At 41.8% G+C, this 18,672-nt stretch overlaps 1 protein-coding gene across 2 annotated transcripts in view; it reads right to left on the reverse strand.

Annotated features, from left to right (window-relative positions):
- LOC126335042 (uncharacterized) overlaps nt 1-18,672 on the reverse strand; it is a 107,045-nt gene that overhangs the window by 72,758 nt on the left and 15,615 nt on the right. For both annotated transcript variants that reach the window (XM_049997911.1, XM_049997912.1), the window contains exons 2-3: nt 7,698-7,880; nt 4,536-4,739 (exon numbers count right to left, since the gene is read on the reverse strand). In XM_049997911.1, the coding sequence (XP_049853868.1) occupies nt 4,536-4,739; nt 7,698-7,880 (387 nt within the window). The remainder of the gene's footprint in view (nt 1-4,535; nt 4,740-7,697; nt 7,881-18,672) is intronic.

Here is an 18,672-nt window from a genome sequence, read left to right on the forward strand (position 1 = left end):
CTCAACAAAATATTTTCGCATTCGGAAGAGAAAGTTGGTGACTGAAATTTCGTAAAAAGGTCTCGCCGCGACGAAAAACGTCTTTGCTGTAATGACTTCCATCCCAACTCGTGTATCATATCTGCCACACTCTCTCCCCTATTACGTGATAATACAAAACGAGCTGCCCTCTTTTGCACCCTTTCGATGTCCTCCGTCAATCCCACCTGGTAAGAGTCCCACACCGCGCAGCAATATTCTAACAAAGGACGAACAAGTGTAGTGTAAGCTGTATCTTTAGTGGACTTGTTGCATCTTCTAAGTGTCCTGCCAATGAAACGCAACCTTTGGCTCGCCTTCCCCACAATATTATCTATGTGGTCCTTCCAACTGAAGTTGTTCGTAATTTTAACACCCAGGTACTTAGTTGAATTGACAGCCTTGAGAATTGTACTATTTATTGAGTAATCAAATTCCAACGGATTTCTTTTGGAACTTATGTGGGTCACCTCACACTTTTCATTATTTAGCGTCAACTGCCACCTGCCACACCATACAGCAATCTTTTCTAAATCGCTTTGCAACTTATACTGGTCTTCGGATGACCTTACTAGACGGTAAATTACAGCATCATCTGCGAACAACCTAAGAGAACTGCTCAGATTGTCACCCAGGTCATTTATATAGATCAGGAACAGCAGAGGTCCCAGGACTCTTCCCTGGGGAACACCTGATATCACTTCAGTTTTACTCGATGATTTCCCGTCTATTGCTACGAACTGCGACCTTCCTGACAGGAAATCACGAATCCAGTCGCACAACTGAGACGATACCCCATAGGCCCGCAGCTTGATTAGAAGTCGCTTGTGAGGAACGGTGTCAAAAGCTTTCCGGACATCTAGAAATACGGAATCAACTTGAGATCCCCTGTCAGCGGCCATTACTTCGTGCGAATAAAGAGATAGCTGCGTAGCACAAGAGCGATGTTTTCTGAAGCCATGCTGATCACATGTCAATAGATCGTTCCCTTCGAGGTGATTCATAATGTTTGAATACAGTATAAGCTCCAAAACCCTACTGCAAACCAACGTCAATGATATAGGTCTGTAGTTAGATGGATTACTCCTACTACCCTTCTTAAACACTGGTGCGACCTGTGCAATTTTCCAATCTGTAGGTACAGATCTATTGGTGAGCGAGCGGTTGTATATGAGTGCTAAGTAGGGAGCTATTGTATCAGTGTAATCTGAAAGGAACCTAATCGATATACAATCTGGACCTGAAGACTTGCCCGTATCAAGCGATTTGAGTTGCTTCGCAACCCCTAAGGTATCTACTTCTAAGAAACTCATTCTAGCAGATGTTCGTGTTTCAAATTCTGGAATATTCCATTCGCCTTCCCTCGTGCAGGAATTTCGGAAAACTGCGTTCAATAACTCCGCTTTAGCGGCACAGTCGTTGGTAACAGTACCATCGGCACTGCGCAACGAAGGTATTGACTGCGTCTTGCCGCTTGTGTACTTTACATACGACCAGAATTTCTTCGGATTTTCTACCAAATTTGGAGACAATGTTTCGTTGTGGAACCTATTAAAGGCATCTCGCATCGAAGTACGTGCCAAATTTCGCGCGTCTGTAAATTTTAGCCAATCTTCGAGATTTCGCGTTCTTCTGAACTTCGCATGCTTTTTCCGTTGCCTTTGCAACAGCGTTCGGACCTGTTTTGTGTACCACGGGGGATCCGTTCCATCCCTTTCCAATTTATGAGGTATGAATCTCTCAATTGCTGTTGCTACTATATCTTTGAATATGAGCCACATCTCGTCTACATTTGCATAGTCAGTTCGGAAGGAATGGAGATTGTCTTTTAGGAAGGCTTCTAGTGACACTTTATCCGCTTTTTTAAATAAAATTATTTTGCGTTTGTTTCTGGTGGATTTGGAAGAAACGGCATTGAACCTAGCTACAACAACCTTGTGATCACTAATCCCTGTATCAGTCATGATGCTCTCTATCAGCTCTGGATTGTTTGCAGCTAAGAGGTCAAGTGTGTTTTCGCAACCATTTACAATTCGCGTGGGTTCATGGACTAACTGCTCGAAATAATTTTCGGAGAAAGCATTTAGGGCAATCTCGGAAGATGTTTTCTGCCTACCACCGGTTTTGAACAAGTATTTTTGCCAACATACTGAGGGAAGGTTGAAGTCCCCACCAACTATAACCGTATGAGTGGGGTATTTATTTGTTACGAGACTCAAACTTTCTCTGAACTGTTCCGCAACTGTATCATCGGAGTCTGGGGGTCGGTGGAAGGCGCCAATTATTAACTTAATTCGGCTGTTAAGTATAACCTCCACCCATACCAATTTGCACTGAGTATCTACTTCGACTTCACTACAAGATAAACCACTACTGACAGACACAAACACTCCACCACCAATTCTGCTTAATCTATCTTTCCTGAACACCGTCTGAGACTTCGTAAAAATTTCTGCAGAACTTATTTCAGGCTTTACCCAGCTATCTGTACCTATAACGATATCAGCTTCTGTGCTTTCTATTAGCACTTGAAGCTCAGGGACTTTCCCAGCACAACTGCAACAATTTACAACTATAATTCCGACTGTTCCTTGATCCAAGCACGTCCTGTATTTGCCATGCACCATTTGACATTGCAGCCCACCCCGTACTTTCCCGAGGCCTTCTAACCTAAAAAACCGCCCAGTCCACGCCACACAGCCTCCGCTACCCGTGTAGCCGCCAGCTGAGTGTAGTGAACTCCTGACCTATTCAGCGGAACCCGAAACTCCACCACCCTATGGTGCAAGTCAAGGAATCTGCAGCCAACACGGTCGTAAAACCATCTGAGCCTCTGATTCAGATCCTCCACCCGGATCTGCACCAAAGGTCCGCAGTCGGTTCTGTCGAGATGCTGCAGATGGTGAGCTCTGCCTTCATCTCGTAAGCAAGACCGGCAGCCTTCACCAAATCAGATAGCCGCTGGAATCCAGAGAGAATTTCCTCAGATCCAAAGCGACGCACGTCATTAGTGCCAACATGTGCCACCACCTGCAGCTGGCTGCACCCTGTGCTCTTCATGGCATCCGGAAGGACCCTTTCCGCATCAGGAATGACTCCTCCCGGAATGCACACAGAGTGCGCACTGGATTTCTTCCCCTCCTTAGCCGCCATATCCCTAAGGGGCCCCATTACGCGCCTAACATTGGAGCTCCCAACTACCAATAAGCCCACCCTCTGCGATTGCCCGGACCTAGAAGGCTGAGAATGATCCTCTGAAACAGGGCAGGCAGCTGCATCTGGCTCAGCCAGAGACAGTGCCTGAAACCGGTTTGTCAGACGCACCGGGGAGGCTTTCTGATCAGCCTCCGGGGACGGCTTTCACTGCCTGCCATGCCTTGGAACGATCTCCCAATCAACCACAGGCGAGGGCTCAGCCCCACTGCGGGCAGCAACCGTGGCAACCACAGCGGCAGACCGATCTGGGGACAGACGGGATGAGGTTGACATCCCCATGATACCCAAGTCCGGCTCCCCACAGTGGTGCCCATTGGCAACAGCCTCAAGCTGCGTGACAGAAGTCAGCGCCGCTTGCAGCTGTGAGCGAAGGGATGCCAAATCAGCCCTCATCCGAACACAGCAATCGCAGTCCCTGTCCATTCTAATCGATGTTGAACAACAGTTACTGAAACACGAGTCCGTGCCTAGATAACGCAAGTGAAACACGCAAAGAATGTATCAACTAACCTGTACAAATGCCTAACGGCTGCGCTAGAATCTGCCTGAATTTACAATTACAGTAACTAAAACTCGAAATTACACCTCCTATACGAAACTCACACGCAATTTAAGTAAGAATCTACCAAGTAAACACTAAAGCGCGATGCAACAACTGTCAAATACTATAATACGCTCGAAATATATGAATTAAACAATGCAAGTACCCAAAAACATGCAAAGAAATTAAGAATTAAACTATGTAACAAATAAGTAAGCTAGGGGTATACGACTTGCTGCTGGCAGCTGCTTATCCAACGGCGACAGGGAGCACACACAGTATTTTCTTTTGGAAAATGTTCAGCTATAAGAGATGTACTTCAGCCCAGTTTTCTTCCCTTGTATGGAGATCCCAAATAAGACATAAAAATCTGCCACAGAAAATAAGATCAAATCTTTGGTTAAAAAGTGATGACATCTGTATTATGGGGTGCTGATGGAGTCACACATACCGATTTCCTTGAACCAAACACAATCATAACCTCAACTAACTGAGTGGTAACAAAAGTCTCTCAGGGAAAACTGAGGAGAAAGAAAATTACATACACCATACTGTCCAAGCCTGGCACCCTGTTGCTTTAGTACAACGCTGAATAGGAAATTCAAAGGGAATTTCTGATATAGTTTCATACAGTTATTTGCACTGTCTTTTGGAAGTAATAGTTATCATTCAACACTCAGACTTACAGAATATCTGATCAGATGTATGACAGACAGAGCATCAAGAAACAGCAGTCATTTTTATTTAATCAATTACTTACCTTGCTGAGAACAAGAACACCACTATCAGGCTGCACATTAAGGGGATTTGCATGGCTGGGGACTTCCGGAATCCACTCATTTTGCGTTCCAGCAGGCTCATCATCCTGTTCTTCATCCTGTTCCTGCTCTTTTTCTTGTTCCGCAAGAAGAGATTCTATGCCTGCTTCTGTCATGGTGGCCATCTTGACAGCTTCATCCTCGACCTGTTGCAATACATCACGTTACATGAGTTAGTCAACTGAATTTTGTAATAAAGAAAAGAAAAGAAATCTACAATTCAGTTTTAATTATTGTCACATGAGACAAAAACTTTTTCTGTATAAGCACACAAAGAAGGTTTTGTCTGAAGTTGCTGAAACAGGGCAAAAGCTGGGAGACATGAGTGTACAAGTATTTCAAAATAGTATATCATTATTGGGAGATAAATCTATAATTGGAAAATGGTAAAGGATTGGAAAATATTGTATGGAAAGTTCATGCTGAATCTGGATAAATTAGGGGTATAGGTGACAATTCACCAAATAACTCAGGTGTTGAGTCATTGAACAGTGAACTGTTACCTTTATTTCTGGATTACGTATTTACATAAGGTTTTAAAAAAAGTGCTGCAAGTATTGGCAGGAGGAAAGTAACAATGAAAGAGACATAATATAGCTTGTGCAATGTGAACCATGCTTACATTGGAAACACAATCCCTAACTGGATGCCTCAGAATTCCACAAACACTTCTGCTCCTTTTTCCGCAACAAGAACAAAGTTCCTTTAGCACCCATACCAATAGCTGACATTATGGTTATCCAGTTCAGCAAAGTTTTCTTTGAAGTACAGGTGCTGAGAAAAGTAGCTAATGGTATTTTAAGGATTTAGGTTTCTGTTTTTATTCATTGATTGATTTTTTATTGTCCCCGCTTTATCATACAGTATAAAATGTACAAGTGATATGGAGTGTCAATGAGAAAAAATTTGTAAGGTTTGAAATTACATATAAACTTTGTTGGTAGCTGCTAGATGCTCTCATTCTCAAATACTGTATGAATATAGTCTGGGTATTTGCATGCAGTGAATTATGCTGCATCAAGACGTACACAATTTCTATATCTATAGTCTGCAAATCACCGTGAGGTGGTTGGCAGAGGGCACGTCCAACTGTACCAGTTATTAGGGTTTCTTCCTGTTCCATTCATGTATGGAGCATGGGAAGAATGATACTCTGAATGTCTCTGTGCGTGCAGTAACTGTGCTAATCTTATCTTCACAAACCCCCATGTGAATAGTACACTGGGGGTTGTAGTATATTCCTAGAGTAATCATTTAAAGGCTGTTCATGAAACTTTGTTAGTAGACTTTCCTGGGATAGTTTACGTCTATCCTCAAGAGTCTTCCAGTTCAGTTTCTTCAGTACTTCTGTGGCACTCCCCCATGGATTAAACAAAACTATGACCATTCGTGCTGCCCTTCTCTGTGTATGTTCAATAGTTCCTGTTAGGCCTATATGGTACAGGTGTTCATAATGCAACATACAGGTATTCTAGAACCAGTGGCCCAAGTTTGTAAGCAATCTCCTTTGTAGATTGATTGCAGTTCCCCAGTATTCTACCAATAAACGAAAGTCTATCACCTGCCTTATCCACAACTGAACCTATGTGATCATTGCATTTCATATCCCTATGAAGTGTCACACCCCGGTATTTGTATGGGTTTGGCCAATTCCAACAGTGACTCATTAATATTATAGTCATAGGATACTAAGTTTTTTTGTTTTATGATGCACAAAATTTTACATTTCTGAATCAAGATCTGAAACCCTATCAAGATATGACAGATTATTTATGCAGCTTCTTCCGTATAATATTTCATTATAGATAGCTGCAACTTTAAAAAAAGCTGGATTTTACTATTAAAATTGTCTATGTGTAACACCAGTCTTACTGTGACAAACCTTCAACATAAAATTATACTTGTTAATGAGTAGATTCTCACAGAAGTTAAAATTTTTAAATTTGTTCAATAATTATACGAAACCCTGAAAATAAAATTTTTGTTAATATGAGTGCTGCAAAATTGCTGCATTGGTCACTAAATGAAAAGCCACTAGTTAAAAAACCAATGACTTTATTTCGTGCCTTTCAGGAGATACCCATCATCAGATAGGCATGATCATCTAGGTTTTCAGATGCATAAAGACATGTTATAGCTGATACAGCTGTAATGGCACACTGCCATGACATGACTTGACAGATGTCTCAGATAGAACGTGTCTTTATGCATCTGAATACCTAGATGATCATGACTGTCTGATGATGGGTATCTTCTGAAAGGCGTCAAATAACATCAATGGTTTTTTTAACTAATGGAGTTTCATTTAGCAAGCAATTCAGCAATTTTGCAGCACTCATATTGATCTGGAGTATGGTTCCATTCGTTCTGAGTCACTTTATGTAACAATTAAAATTTCTGTTCCCCCTGCAAGTTGTTAGATAGGCAACCTGTAATTGGAGCAGGTGCCACGAAGTGGGTTTACCATTTACTAATAATGATTCTTGATAGACGTCGAGCCATGCATGAAAATGTGTAAGTTGTGCAGTGTTTTATTATTTAAAACAGTTACAAATTTAAAACAAAGTAGCCTTTCCTACAGTGGACAATTTGCTGTTATATTCAAGAATCAAACCTGAATAAGCAGAAAAAAATTGGTCAGTGTCATATCAGCATGGACTGAATATGACTGACAAAAGTATTCAAATGTACATATAAGCTTTACATGTTTCAATGTATAGAGCCTTGTTCTGGATGTAAAAAAGGGCACACACAGGGAGAATGGATAGCGGCTGGTCAAATATTTACCAAGGAAAATCGCCAAACAGCCATGCATTTTGAGAAGTTATTTTATTTTGACAACTAGTTTCGGTATTTCAATATGCCATCTTCAGGCCTCATCTTCACTTCAGGTATAGACATTCAGGTAACTTCGACAATAAGTCTTCAAAGGAAGCACTTGAATAATGAATTAACTGTCTCCAGATACTGATGGCTCCGGAATGGCAATATCGATACATCTGAATGTCTATACATGAAGTCCATACTGGGCCTGAAGATCACAGACTGAAAGCCGAAACAGGTTCAAAAAAAAAACAATATAATGTTTACAACGATGGACATACCTGTTCTTCATCACCCTGCGACAACACCGTCTCCACTGCTTTCTGATTTGAATTAGCATTCTGTAAAATTGTTTCAAATTTTGCATCAGCGGCAAGGCACAGTTCTATCAGTTCAGTAAATATTTCCAGTTTTGAAGCACAGTCGAGGCATATACTTTTAGGCTTAAGGTCATCTTCAGTAACCTACAAAAATTTAAAATTACTGCTTTGAAGGAACAACTAGTGATATGTGTTCAGCAAAAAGAAAAACAGCTATACATAAAACTTAAGTAAACAAATAAATTCATTATCTAAGTCATTATACCCAGCCATCAAAGTGAAGCAATCGAATTGTGCTTTGAGATTAAATGGACCATTGATGCAGTGTTGTAATTTAACCCCACCCAAAGTCATCACGAAAAACAAATTAAGTATGAAAATTTAATTGACTTGCAAAACGTTACATAGTTCGCCTTAGTCAAATTAAAAAGAGCCGTCAGATTTATTGAAGGCAACTACAAGGGACGATCAAATGAAAAACAAACATTGTAACATACAATCGGCGCGTCAGGTGGCGCCACTGTAGTTACATTTCGATACTGTCCTCACTGTGGTAGGGGAACAGCATAGTGCCATATCACAAGTGCATACAGTTGTTGGGTTATGACCTCGGTTCTGTGTTCATCCAGCTGTTGACACTGAGACAAGCAAAGAAGAGCAGAGAGGTGTGGTTCATTTTTTGGTGGCAGAGGGTGTTGGAGTACATGAAAGTAATTGTCATATGTTTTCTGCGTATGGTGAACACTGCATGTCCCTGACATGTGCACAAGTGACAGAGGAGATTCCAGGAGAGGTGTACATCACTGCAAGATGATCTGTGCCCAGGACAGGCCCATTAAGCCATTACCCCTGATGTAATGAGGCAGACTGATGGCCTTATCCACGAAGACTTATGAATTTGTCTTCACAAGCTATGGTTCCGTGCGTGCCACCATAAAAAACCACTTGCATTACCACAAAACTTGGGTGCTGTTGGTGCCACATTACCTGACACAGAGACAAAAGATGGAAAGAATGCCGTCAAGTCTGAATCATTTCCTGCGGTACAACATGGAAGAACATGTGTTTCTGTCCCTTACTGGCATCTGGGGCAAAATGTGGTGCCACCATTTTGAGCCTGAGGGCAAAACAACAACAATGTAAACATGCCACATCTCTCCTACCAAAGAAATCCGAGGCTGTTCACACTCGATCTAATAATGTCATGATGACCTCCTTCTGCAACTGCAGGGGCACTCTGCTCATCATGTTCTTCAAGCATGGAACCACAGTCAATTCTCAGTGTTATGAAGACACTTTGCAGAAACTGAGAGGGAAAATGTGTCCAAGCTGCTGGAGATGGCAATCACATGTGCATGAGGTGTGCTTGCTTTAGTGAATGAATCTGTGTGTGTGTGTGTGTGTGTTTTCTTTTCTGAAGACGGCTTCAGCTGAAAGCTAAATGTGTAACAGTCTTTCTGTTGTACCTATCTGCAACTCAACATGTTATCTTTATAGATTACATGCACTCGCAGTTGGGATTATGCAAAACCATCCGCTGCAAAATGGAATGACAACAATGAAAGTTTGTGCTGGACCAGGAATCAAACCCAGATTTCCTACTTATCCCGAGCGTCACCTTACCATTTTTTTATTCGTGCATGACTCACGGCCAGACCGAAACTTCCCACGCCGTCAACCATGCGTCTACAATCCATACTCATACACATCCATTATGTAAATTCTCGTACAGACAACATTCTACTTTAAGTTGCTTGCCCAGTGTCGGTGGACAAATATGATGTTCTGTGCCTCTGTTATTCAGAAGAATGATACAAAGTTCCTTTGGATTTGAATGCATGCCCAAAGAAACTTTGTATAACTCAGAATAACACAGGCACTGCAATATTGTATGTGTCATCTTCATGGTGAGTAGAAATTTAACCTTTTCCTTGAAGATGAGTTACCCCAGAATTGCAAAATATGTCAACTTACTGATTTTTCCCTACCCAAGTTGTTTTAGGAGTTCCAAAAATGTGCTTTTTTCTAGTTTGAATAGTCATCAACCTGGACAGGCAAGAATTTTGAAGTTTCTGCCCTATGTAATATTTCTTCATCATATGTTACACATATCATTGGTGTAGTGTCCCTAGATATGCAGAACTGAAATGTTGAGCCTTTTTAGAATTAAAAATAGTCAGTGATACTTTTAAGAACATTGTTTACCATTTCTTCTATATGCATGCTTAGACCAATTACAATTCTAGAGTCATTTGTAAAATGAATTAATTCTGCTTGTTGTATATCAGAGGGAAGATCATTTATATACAAGGTATGGCCACAAAGTAAGTTCCATTTGGTTATATAAAACAAACATGTACAGATACAGAAAAAATAATAATTGTACAAAAATATACAACTGTTAAACGACTTTTCTACATAGCTTCCAAAATTTTGTAGGCACTTGTCATAGTGTGGCACACATTTTTCTATGCCTTTTTCATAGAAGGTTGCTGCCTGTGTATTCAACCATGTGGTAACGTGTTCTTTCAGCTTGTCATCGTCATTGAAGTGTTGACCACCAAGGACAGATTTTAGGTGTAAGAAGAGATGAAAGTCGCTAGGGGTGAGGTCCACGTTGTACAGAGGATGATCTAAGGTGTCCCAGTGAAATTCCCATAAGAGTTGTTTGGTCACATTTGCTGTGTGAGGTCGAGCATTATCGAGGAAAAACAACACCTTTTGACAGTAATCCTTGGTGCTTGTTCTGTATTGTGCAGCGCAATTTCTTAATGGTCTCGCAGCAACCATTTGCATTGTTTGTTTGGCCTCATGGTAAGAAATCAATCGGACAAATGCATTTTCTGTCCCAAAAAATGGTGCTCATGTCATTTCAAGGTGTCAAGATTTGCTCAGGCTTAACCTTCGTTGGGGATCAAGTGTTCTTCAATTCCACTGATTGCCATTTTATTTCAGGAGTGTCATAAGATACCCAAATTTCATCCCGCGTGACTATCCGAGAAAGAAAACCATTGCCGTCTTCATTGTAGCTTGTCAAAAACTGAAGTGCACTGCCCATCCATTGTTTTTTGTATTGTTCAGTAAGAATTTTGCGTACCCAAAGTGAGAAAAGCTTTTGAAATTTTAGTTTTTCAGTAACAATTTCATAAATTAGTGATCATGATATTTGCAGAACAACCACAGAAAGGGTACTAAGTGTAAACTTATGGCTGTACTTAAGCTTCTCTTCAATTGTGTGAACCAGTTCATCAGTAACCACAGACGGGCATCCACTTCATTCTTCATCGTGCACTTGGATCATATCCTTCATTGAACAGTCTGACGCATCTTCTAACCATTGAATCACTTATAGCATTTTTCCGTAAACCTCACAGATTTGCCTATAAATTTCCTTCGGTTTAACTTTCTTTGCATTTAGAAAACAAATCACAAATTAAGTGGACAGGAAAAGTATGAAATTAAGAAATAATATCATTAGAAGAGTTGTGTTTCAAAATAGCAAAGATTCACAAGTGTTCGTAGATCTCTGGGAACGCATTTCAGAGCACATGTTTACTGGACTATTGTTTTCTTGTTTTGGTCCATACTATCAGTTCCCAAAATATGGAAAGCAAAGAACTTGCAGTAGAAGAGATTTGTTTCACAGTATCGAAGATGAAAAATTGCTCATAGCTCTTAAGGTATGCATTTTTGACCCTATGTTTACTGAGACTTTTTTCTTCAGGTACCGTGTACTTTCAACTGTATGCATTTATGCCTTTAATTATGATACACCCTGTAGTAAGAAGGTAAGCAGAGAAGCAGTGAGATTTATGAAGAGCACATACAGACTAACACTTGCAGCATCTAACTACAACAATTAGACCAGCCATCAAAAACTACAACAACTACACCAGTCCTCAAAATATGTGCACAAAAATACAACTGTTAACTGAAGTATACCTTCAAGGAAAAACAGCATTGGAGCATCATTACCAGAAGCAAGGATATGTCAAAAGAAGGTGAACTAATTGGTCCATAAGGACTTGACTTGGCAGAAGAAGGGATAGAAGCAAGCTATATAGTTAGACAAAGATTGGAATATGTTAAACGCTTGTCCGAAGACATGGGGTGAAGTAAGTGTGCAGACATGATAAGATTAACACAAGATAAGAGATGCTAGGCTTCAAAACAGTTAAAGAGATTTATGACATAAAAACAGCAGTAATAGGCAAGTTCAATGATGGCGAAGAGTTCTCGGGCTTCCATCCGGGTGACAGTGTCTTCAAACTGCGACGTTTCGACAAGTGACATACTTGTCATCTTCTGGCGAAGTGCCGAGACTTTGCGGATGCCGGTCCCTTTATACCTGCGGCGTGCCCCCCACCACCTGGCCGCGGGAGGCTGGATCTAGAGGAGCTGGTGGGTGGGGTGTTGGGGGAAGCAGGTGCGCTGTTCGTGTCTCCGTCAGAGCATTCCGGTCGCATCTCGTGAGCTGGACGGTTCTTGGTGCGTTCCTGGCATATTGCGACTAATGCTGGATTCCAGGCCGCACTCAGTTGATAACCTTCATCCCTGTTCACAAGATTCTTGTGGACCCGTATTTCTACTGATTCTTTAACGACGCTGTCCCAAAAGGTCCTGGCTCGGCACAGCACCCTAGTGTTCTCGAAATCAAAGGTGTGGTTTTCTTTGATGCTTTGTTCCGCTATAGCAGATCTCTCTATCTGTCCAAGTCGGACATACCTGGTGTGTTCCTCGCACCTTTTCGAGATGCAGTGCTGCGTTTGTCCAATGTACTGTACACCACACTCGCAGGCAATGCTGTATATACCAGGTGTTACTTAAAATCCGTCTTGATTGCATTTTTTTCCCCCCAATCAAGACGGATTTTAAGTAACATTATAAAATCACTGATTGCTGTTATCCCATAAGACATTATGTATGTTTTTGCAAAAAATATACCAGGTGTGTTGAGTTTGAATGGGTCTTTAGCTGAGCCAGCAGCTCTTTTGTCTTCAGCGGTGGTCAGAAGACGGTATTTATGTTTGATTTTCTCAGTAGCCTCCCGATTTTGGCTGATATGGGCCCCAAATATGGAAGAAACGCGAGTCTCTTGTTAACTTCCTCCTCCTGAAATTTGTCAGCCTGTCTCCTCTTGAAGGCCCTACCAATCTGTGTTTCACTGTACCCGTTTTTCTGAAATACCTCTCTTAGGTGGTGTAATTCGTCTGAGAGGCTTTCTTTGTCACAAATGACACTCACCCTATGTACCAAGGTGGTCAGTATTGACTGGCGTTGCGCCAGATGGTGGCAGCTGGTTCCATGGAGGTACAGGTCTGTGTCCATCTTCTTTCTGTATACTGAATGGCCCAGCGTGCCATCAGCTTACTTCTTGATCAGTATGTCCAGGAATGGAATACAGCCATTCTCTTCTACTTCCATCATGAAGTAAGATATTCTCATGTATGCCGTTTAGGTGGTCCATAAACGCCTCCAGTGCCTGCCTGCCATGCTGCCAAATCACGAAAGTGTCGTCCACATAGCAGAAGAAGTACCTGGGCTTACGGTGAGCAGTTTGTAGTGCCACCTCCTCAAAGTGTTCCATATAAAGATTCGTGATCCCTGGAGCAAGGGGAGATCCCATGGCCACTCCATCCACTTGTTCATAATGCTCTCCATTTCACTTGAAGTAGGTTGACGTAAGTGCATATTCAAAGAGCTTCAGTGTTTTTGGTTCGATGTGCTGATTAAGGAGTGCGAAGGCGTCTTGTAGAGGTACTTTCGTGAACAAGGAGGTGACGTCGAAGCTCATGAGTAGGTCATCTTTCTGTATTCGGATGACCTTCAGTATTATTACGAAATCTGTGGAGTTTTTCACGTGATGACTGCATTGTTCCACCAGTGGTTTTAATAGTGTCGCCAGGTATTTGGCCAGTCCATAACTGTGCGAGTTGATAGTGTCCAGAATCGGCCATAGAGGCACCCCATCTTTGTGAATCTTGGGCAATCCATACAGGCGTGGTGTCGTTGGCGCTCGGGGATACAGCTGCTTCTGCACTGCCTCTGTTAGAGCTGAGTCCTTCAGTAGTGCCACGGTTTTCCTGGTCATCATCGATGTAGGCTCCTTGTTGTGTTTCCGGCAGACTGGGTCTTGCAGCAGAGAGCAGATTTTCTGTTGGTAGTCGACTGTGCGAATCAGCACCATCACATTTCCCCTGTCTGCTGCGAGGACCATGATGTCAGCATCATCCCTCAGTGCATGGATAGCCTCTCGCTCCGGCGCAGTAATGTTGGCTTTTGGGAGTCGTGACTTGTCGATGATCCAGCAGGTCTCCCTTCGGATCTGCTCAGCTTCCTCCTTGGGTAGGCCCCGGATTGCTTCCTCTACGCTGCTGATGATGTCCCGTTTCGGTATGGTCCTTGGTACAGGTGCAAAGTTCAACCCTTTCATGAGAACAGAAGTTGTGGCTGCATCTAGCACCTTATCTGTCAAACCACACACTTCATGTGCCACCACAGCAGAACTTCAGAGACTGTATGGCATCCTCCATACAGCCCAGATTCAGCACTGTCTGACTTCCATCTGTTCCCGATAATGAAAGACTATCAGCAGGGACATCATTATGCTTCTGATGATGATGCTGAGAGAACTGTGAGACTGTGGTTGCAAAAACAGACTGTCGACTTCTTCTGTGACAGCTTCAGAAAACTTGTTCATCATCGGCAGAAATGTATCCCAATTGGATGGTGATTACGTAGAAAAGTGAATATTGGTAATTAAAGATCACAGTCTAAGGATTATTTCTGCATTTGATTTTTTTAAATATTCCCATCCAAACCCAATTAATGAAGGTGGAGGCATTTCTTTTCATTCAACCCTCATACTTTTCCAAAATTTTTCAATGGTTACCTTTACTGCTTGCTCAATGTAGAGATTGAATAACAATTAGAATAGGCCACATCCTGTCTCACTCCCTTCTGAACTACTGCTCCTCTCTCATGTCCTTCGGCTCTTACAACTACAGTTTAGTTTTGGTACAAGTTGTAAATAACATTTCACTCACTGTGTTTTATCCTTGTAGCATTCAAAATTTCGATGTGTGTAGTCCAGTCAACATTGTCAAAAGCTTTTTCTAAATCTATGAATGTGTGTTTGCCTTTCTTCAGTTTATATTGTAAGATAAGTCACATAGTCAGAATTATCTGGCATGTTCGTACATTTCTCTGGAACCAAGCTGATCTTCTCCAAGGTTGGCTTCTAGCAGTTTCTTCATTGTACTGTAAATAATTCATATTACTATTTTGCAACCATGACTTGTTAAACTGATAGTTCAGTAATATTCACACCTGTTAGCACTTGCTTTCTTTGGAACTAGAATTATTGCATAGAGTTTTGTCATGGTTGGCTTTCCCAAGGCTATCAGTAGTTCTGAGGGAATACTGCTTACTCGAGGGGCCTTGATTCAACTTAGTTCTTTCAGTGTTCATCACACAGTATCACATCTCCCATATCAACTTCATTCCCTTTCATAATATAATATAATCTCCCCATGTATTCCTTCCACCTTTCCCATCCCTGATACTGATTTTCCATTGAAATTTTTGATTTTCATACTGCTGTTTCTGTTATCTCCAAAGGCCTCTTTAATGTTTCTCTAGGCAAAATCTACATTTAGACTAATTATACATGCTCCTATAGCCTAGCACTTGTCCTGCAGATATTCCTGCTTAGCTATTCCGCTCTTTCTGTCAATAATACTTTTTACATCTCTGCATTCCTTTTCACCAGCTTCATTTGCTGCATTTACACAATTCCTCCTTTCACCAGTTGACTTCAATACTGCCAATGATATCCAAAGATTTCTACTAGGCTTTGTCTTTTCATCCACATATTTCATTTTCTGCTACCTTCATTATTTTATGTCTCAAAGCTATGCATTTGTCTCCTATTGTATTTCTTTCCCTTGTTTTGGTCAGTCATTGGTCAATAACCATTTTGAAATTCTCAGCAGCCTCTAGTTCCTTCAATTTATCCAGACCACAACCTCCGACCTTTTTGCAATTTCTTCATATTTGATCTACAGTTAATAACCAACAAATTATGGTCAGAGTGTCCGCAGCTTGTGGTCTTGCGGTAGCGTTCTCGCTTCCTGAGCACGGGGTCCCGGGTTCGATTCCTGGCAGGGTCAGGGATTTTCTCTGCCTTGAGATGACTGGGTGTTGTGTGTCTTTCATCATCATTTCATCCTCATTCACTCGCAAGTCGCTGTAGTGGCGTTAAAGAACTTGTGGAGCGGTGGCCAAACCGCCACGCGAGGGATCTCCCGGCCACCAATGCCATACGCTCATTATTGTTATCATTATGGTTAGAGTCCCACCTGTCCCTGGAAACGCCTCACAGTTTAAAATCTAGCTTTAGAATCTTTGTCTCCTATTAAATAATTAATTTTAAGCCTTCCAGTGTCTCCAGGTCTGCTCCATGTATACAACCTTCTTTCACAATTCTTAAACCAAGTGTTACCGATGATTAAATAATGCTCTGTGGAATATTCTACCAGTCGGCTACCTCTTTCGTTCCTTTACCTCAGTCCATACTCACCTGCTACTTTTCCTTCTCTTCCTTTACTATTATTAAATTCCAGTCTCCCACCACACTTTAATTTTCCCCTTTCTTAAGTATCTGAATTTTTTTTATCTCACTATGAACTCTTTCATTCTCTACATCTTCTGTGGAGCTAGACAGAATATAAACTTGCGCTACAGATTGCTGCGTACAGATGCAAGCTGAGTTGGTGACCCTTCACTGACAGCTCCAGGTTGTGTTGGATTCCATCATACAGCTTGAAGCTGCTGCTAATGGGCTGCTGCAGGGGGATCAGATGTGGTGATCCAAAGGTTGTTGACTAAATCTCACATGTTCTACTTTCAGTCCACTGCTATTGTCGCCCCATTTACCACCTGCACTGAGACTGAACCCTAACTCGTGGTTGAGTGGGACGTCACTCCAGGGTCTGGCAGGCAGCGAACTACTTTCCTTGGGGTTCATCACAAGGGCACCCCGGTTTTCTGACAAACAGGTTTCAGGTGCTATCTGTGGCTGATAAATTCCCTGAGCCAGATGCAGATGCTCCCCCTGTTCCAGAGGAAGCCTCTCAGCCCACAAGGCCTGGGAATTCATAGAAGGTGGGTTTGCTATTAGCTGGGAACTCCAGCATTATGCCCTCTAATGGGGCCCCTTAGGGATATGGCTGCAGAGGAGGGGAAGGAGTCCTGTGTGCACTCGTGTGCATACCGGATGGAGTTATTCTAGATGTGGAAACGGTGCTTCCAGATGCCATGAAGAGCAGGGTGCAGTCATCTGCAAGTGGTGACTCACGTCGGTATCAACGATGCATGTAGCTTCAGATCAGAAGAGATTCTCTGCACTTAGGCTGGCTAGCTGAAGCGGTAAGGACTGGTAGTCTTGCTTGCGAGATGAAGGCAGAGCTCACCATCTGCAGCACTGTTGACACGACTGACTGTGGTCCTTTTGTTTTGGTACAGACCCAAAGGGAGGGACTGAATCAGAGGTTCAGGAATTTCTGTGACAGTGACGGCTGCACATTCCTTGACTTGCACCATCAGGTGGTGGGTTTCCGGGTTCCACTTAATAGATTACGAGTCCACTACACAAATGAAGCAGCTACATGGGTAGTGGGGGCTGCGTGGAAGGGACGGGTGGTTTTTTAGGTTGGAGGGTCTCAGGAAACTTCAGAAAGGATCAGGAAACTTCAGAAAGGATGCCAGTCTAAAAGGGTGCAGGGCAAGCACATGAAGGTAGAGAGAGCAAAAATTGATACTGTCATTGTAAATTGTGGTAGCTGTGTTGGGAAAGAACTATAGCTCCAAGCATTAATAGAGAGCACTGAAGCTCAAATCATTTTAGGCACAGAAATCTGGCTGAAGCTGGAAATAAGTTCAGCTGAAATTTTTCAAAGGATCTAATCATGTTCAGAAAGGACAGATTAAATAGTCAGTGGTGGAGTGTTTATTGCTGCCAGAAGTAGTTTACCTTGTAGTGAAATTGAAGTGGATAGTTCCTGTGCGTTAATATGGGTAGAGGCTTATAGTTGAGAACTTGAATAAATTAATAACTGGTTCATCTTACCGACCTCCTGACTCAAATAATGCAGTTGCTGAACAGTTCAGAGAAAAATTGAGTCTCATTTCAAATAGGTTCCCCACTCATACAAATTTAGTTGGTGGTGACTTCAATCTGCCATCTGCCATCACATAAAGCTAGCAATAGGCATAAAATATTGTCCAAAATTCTACTGAATGCTTTAAAATTATTTCGAACAATTAGTTGAGGAGCCCACTTGAAGGGTAAATGGTTGCAAAGACATACTTGACCTAGTAGCAACAAATAATCCTGAACAAACAGAGAACATCATGATGGATACAGTGATTAGTGACCACAAGATAGCTGTAGCGAGACTGAATATGACAACATCCAAAAATCCACAAAAAACAAATGCAAAGTAGATCTGAGAGAGAGAGAGAGAGAGAGAGAGAGAGAGAGAGAGAGAGAGAGAGAGAGAGAGAGAGAGAAAGAGAGAGTGTAGATAAAAATTTGCTAGACACCTATCTAAGAGGTAATCTCCACTCCTTCCAATCTGACTGTGTAAGCGCAGACCAGATATGGTTTGAATTCAAAGAAACTATATCAAAAGCAATTGAGAGAGACATAATTTGATAAGTGATAGTACTGATCTCCCTAGTACAGTAAATGGGTCAGAACACCCTTGCAAAAGCACCAAAAAGATCATACCAAAATTTAAAAAAAAAACACAACATCCACAAGATTCGTGAAATTTTACAGAAACTCAAAATTTAGCACGAACTTTAATGTAAGATGCTTTTAATAGTTTACACAATGAAACACTGTGTCAAAATCTTACAACAAACCCAAAGA

This window comes from Schistocerca gregaria, chromosome 2 (assembly GCF_023897955.1).
Source record: "Schistocerca gregaria isolate iqSchGreg1 chromosome 2, iqSchGreg1.2, whole genome shotgun sequence".
In the NCBI taxonomy this organism is placed as follows: domain Eukaryota; kingdom Metazoa; phylum Arthropoda; class Insecta; order Orthoptera; family Acrididae; genus Schistocerca; species Schistocerca gregaria.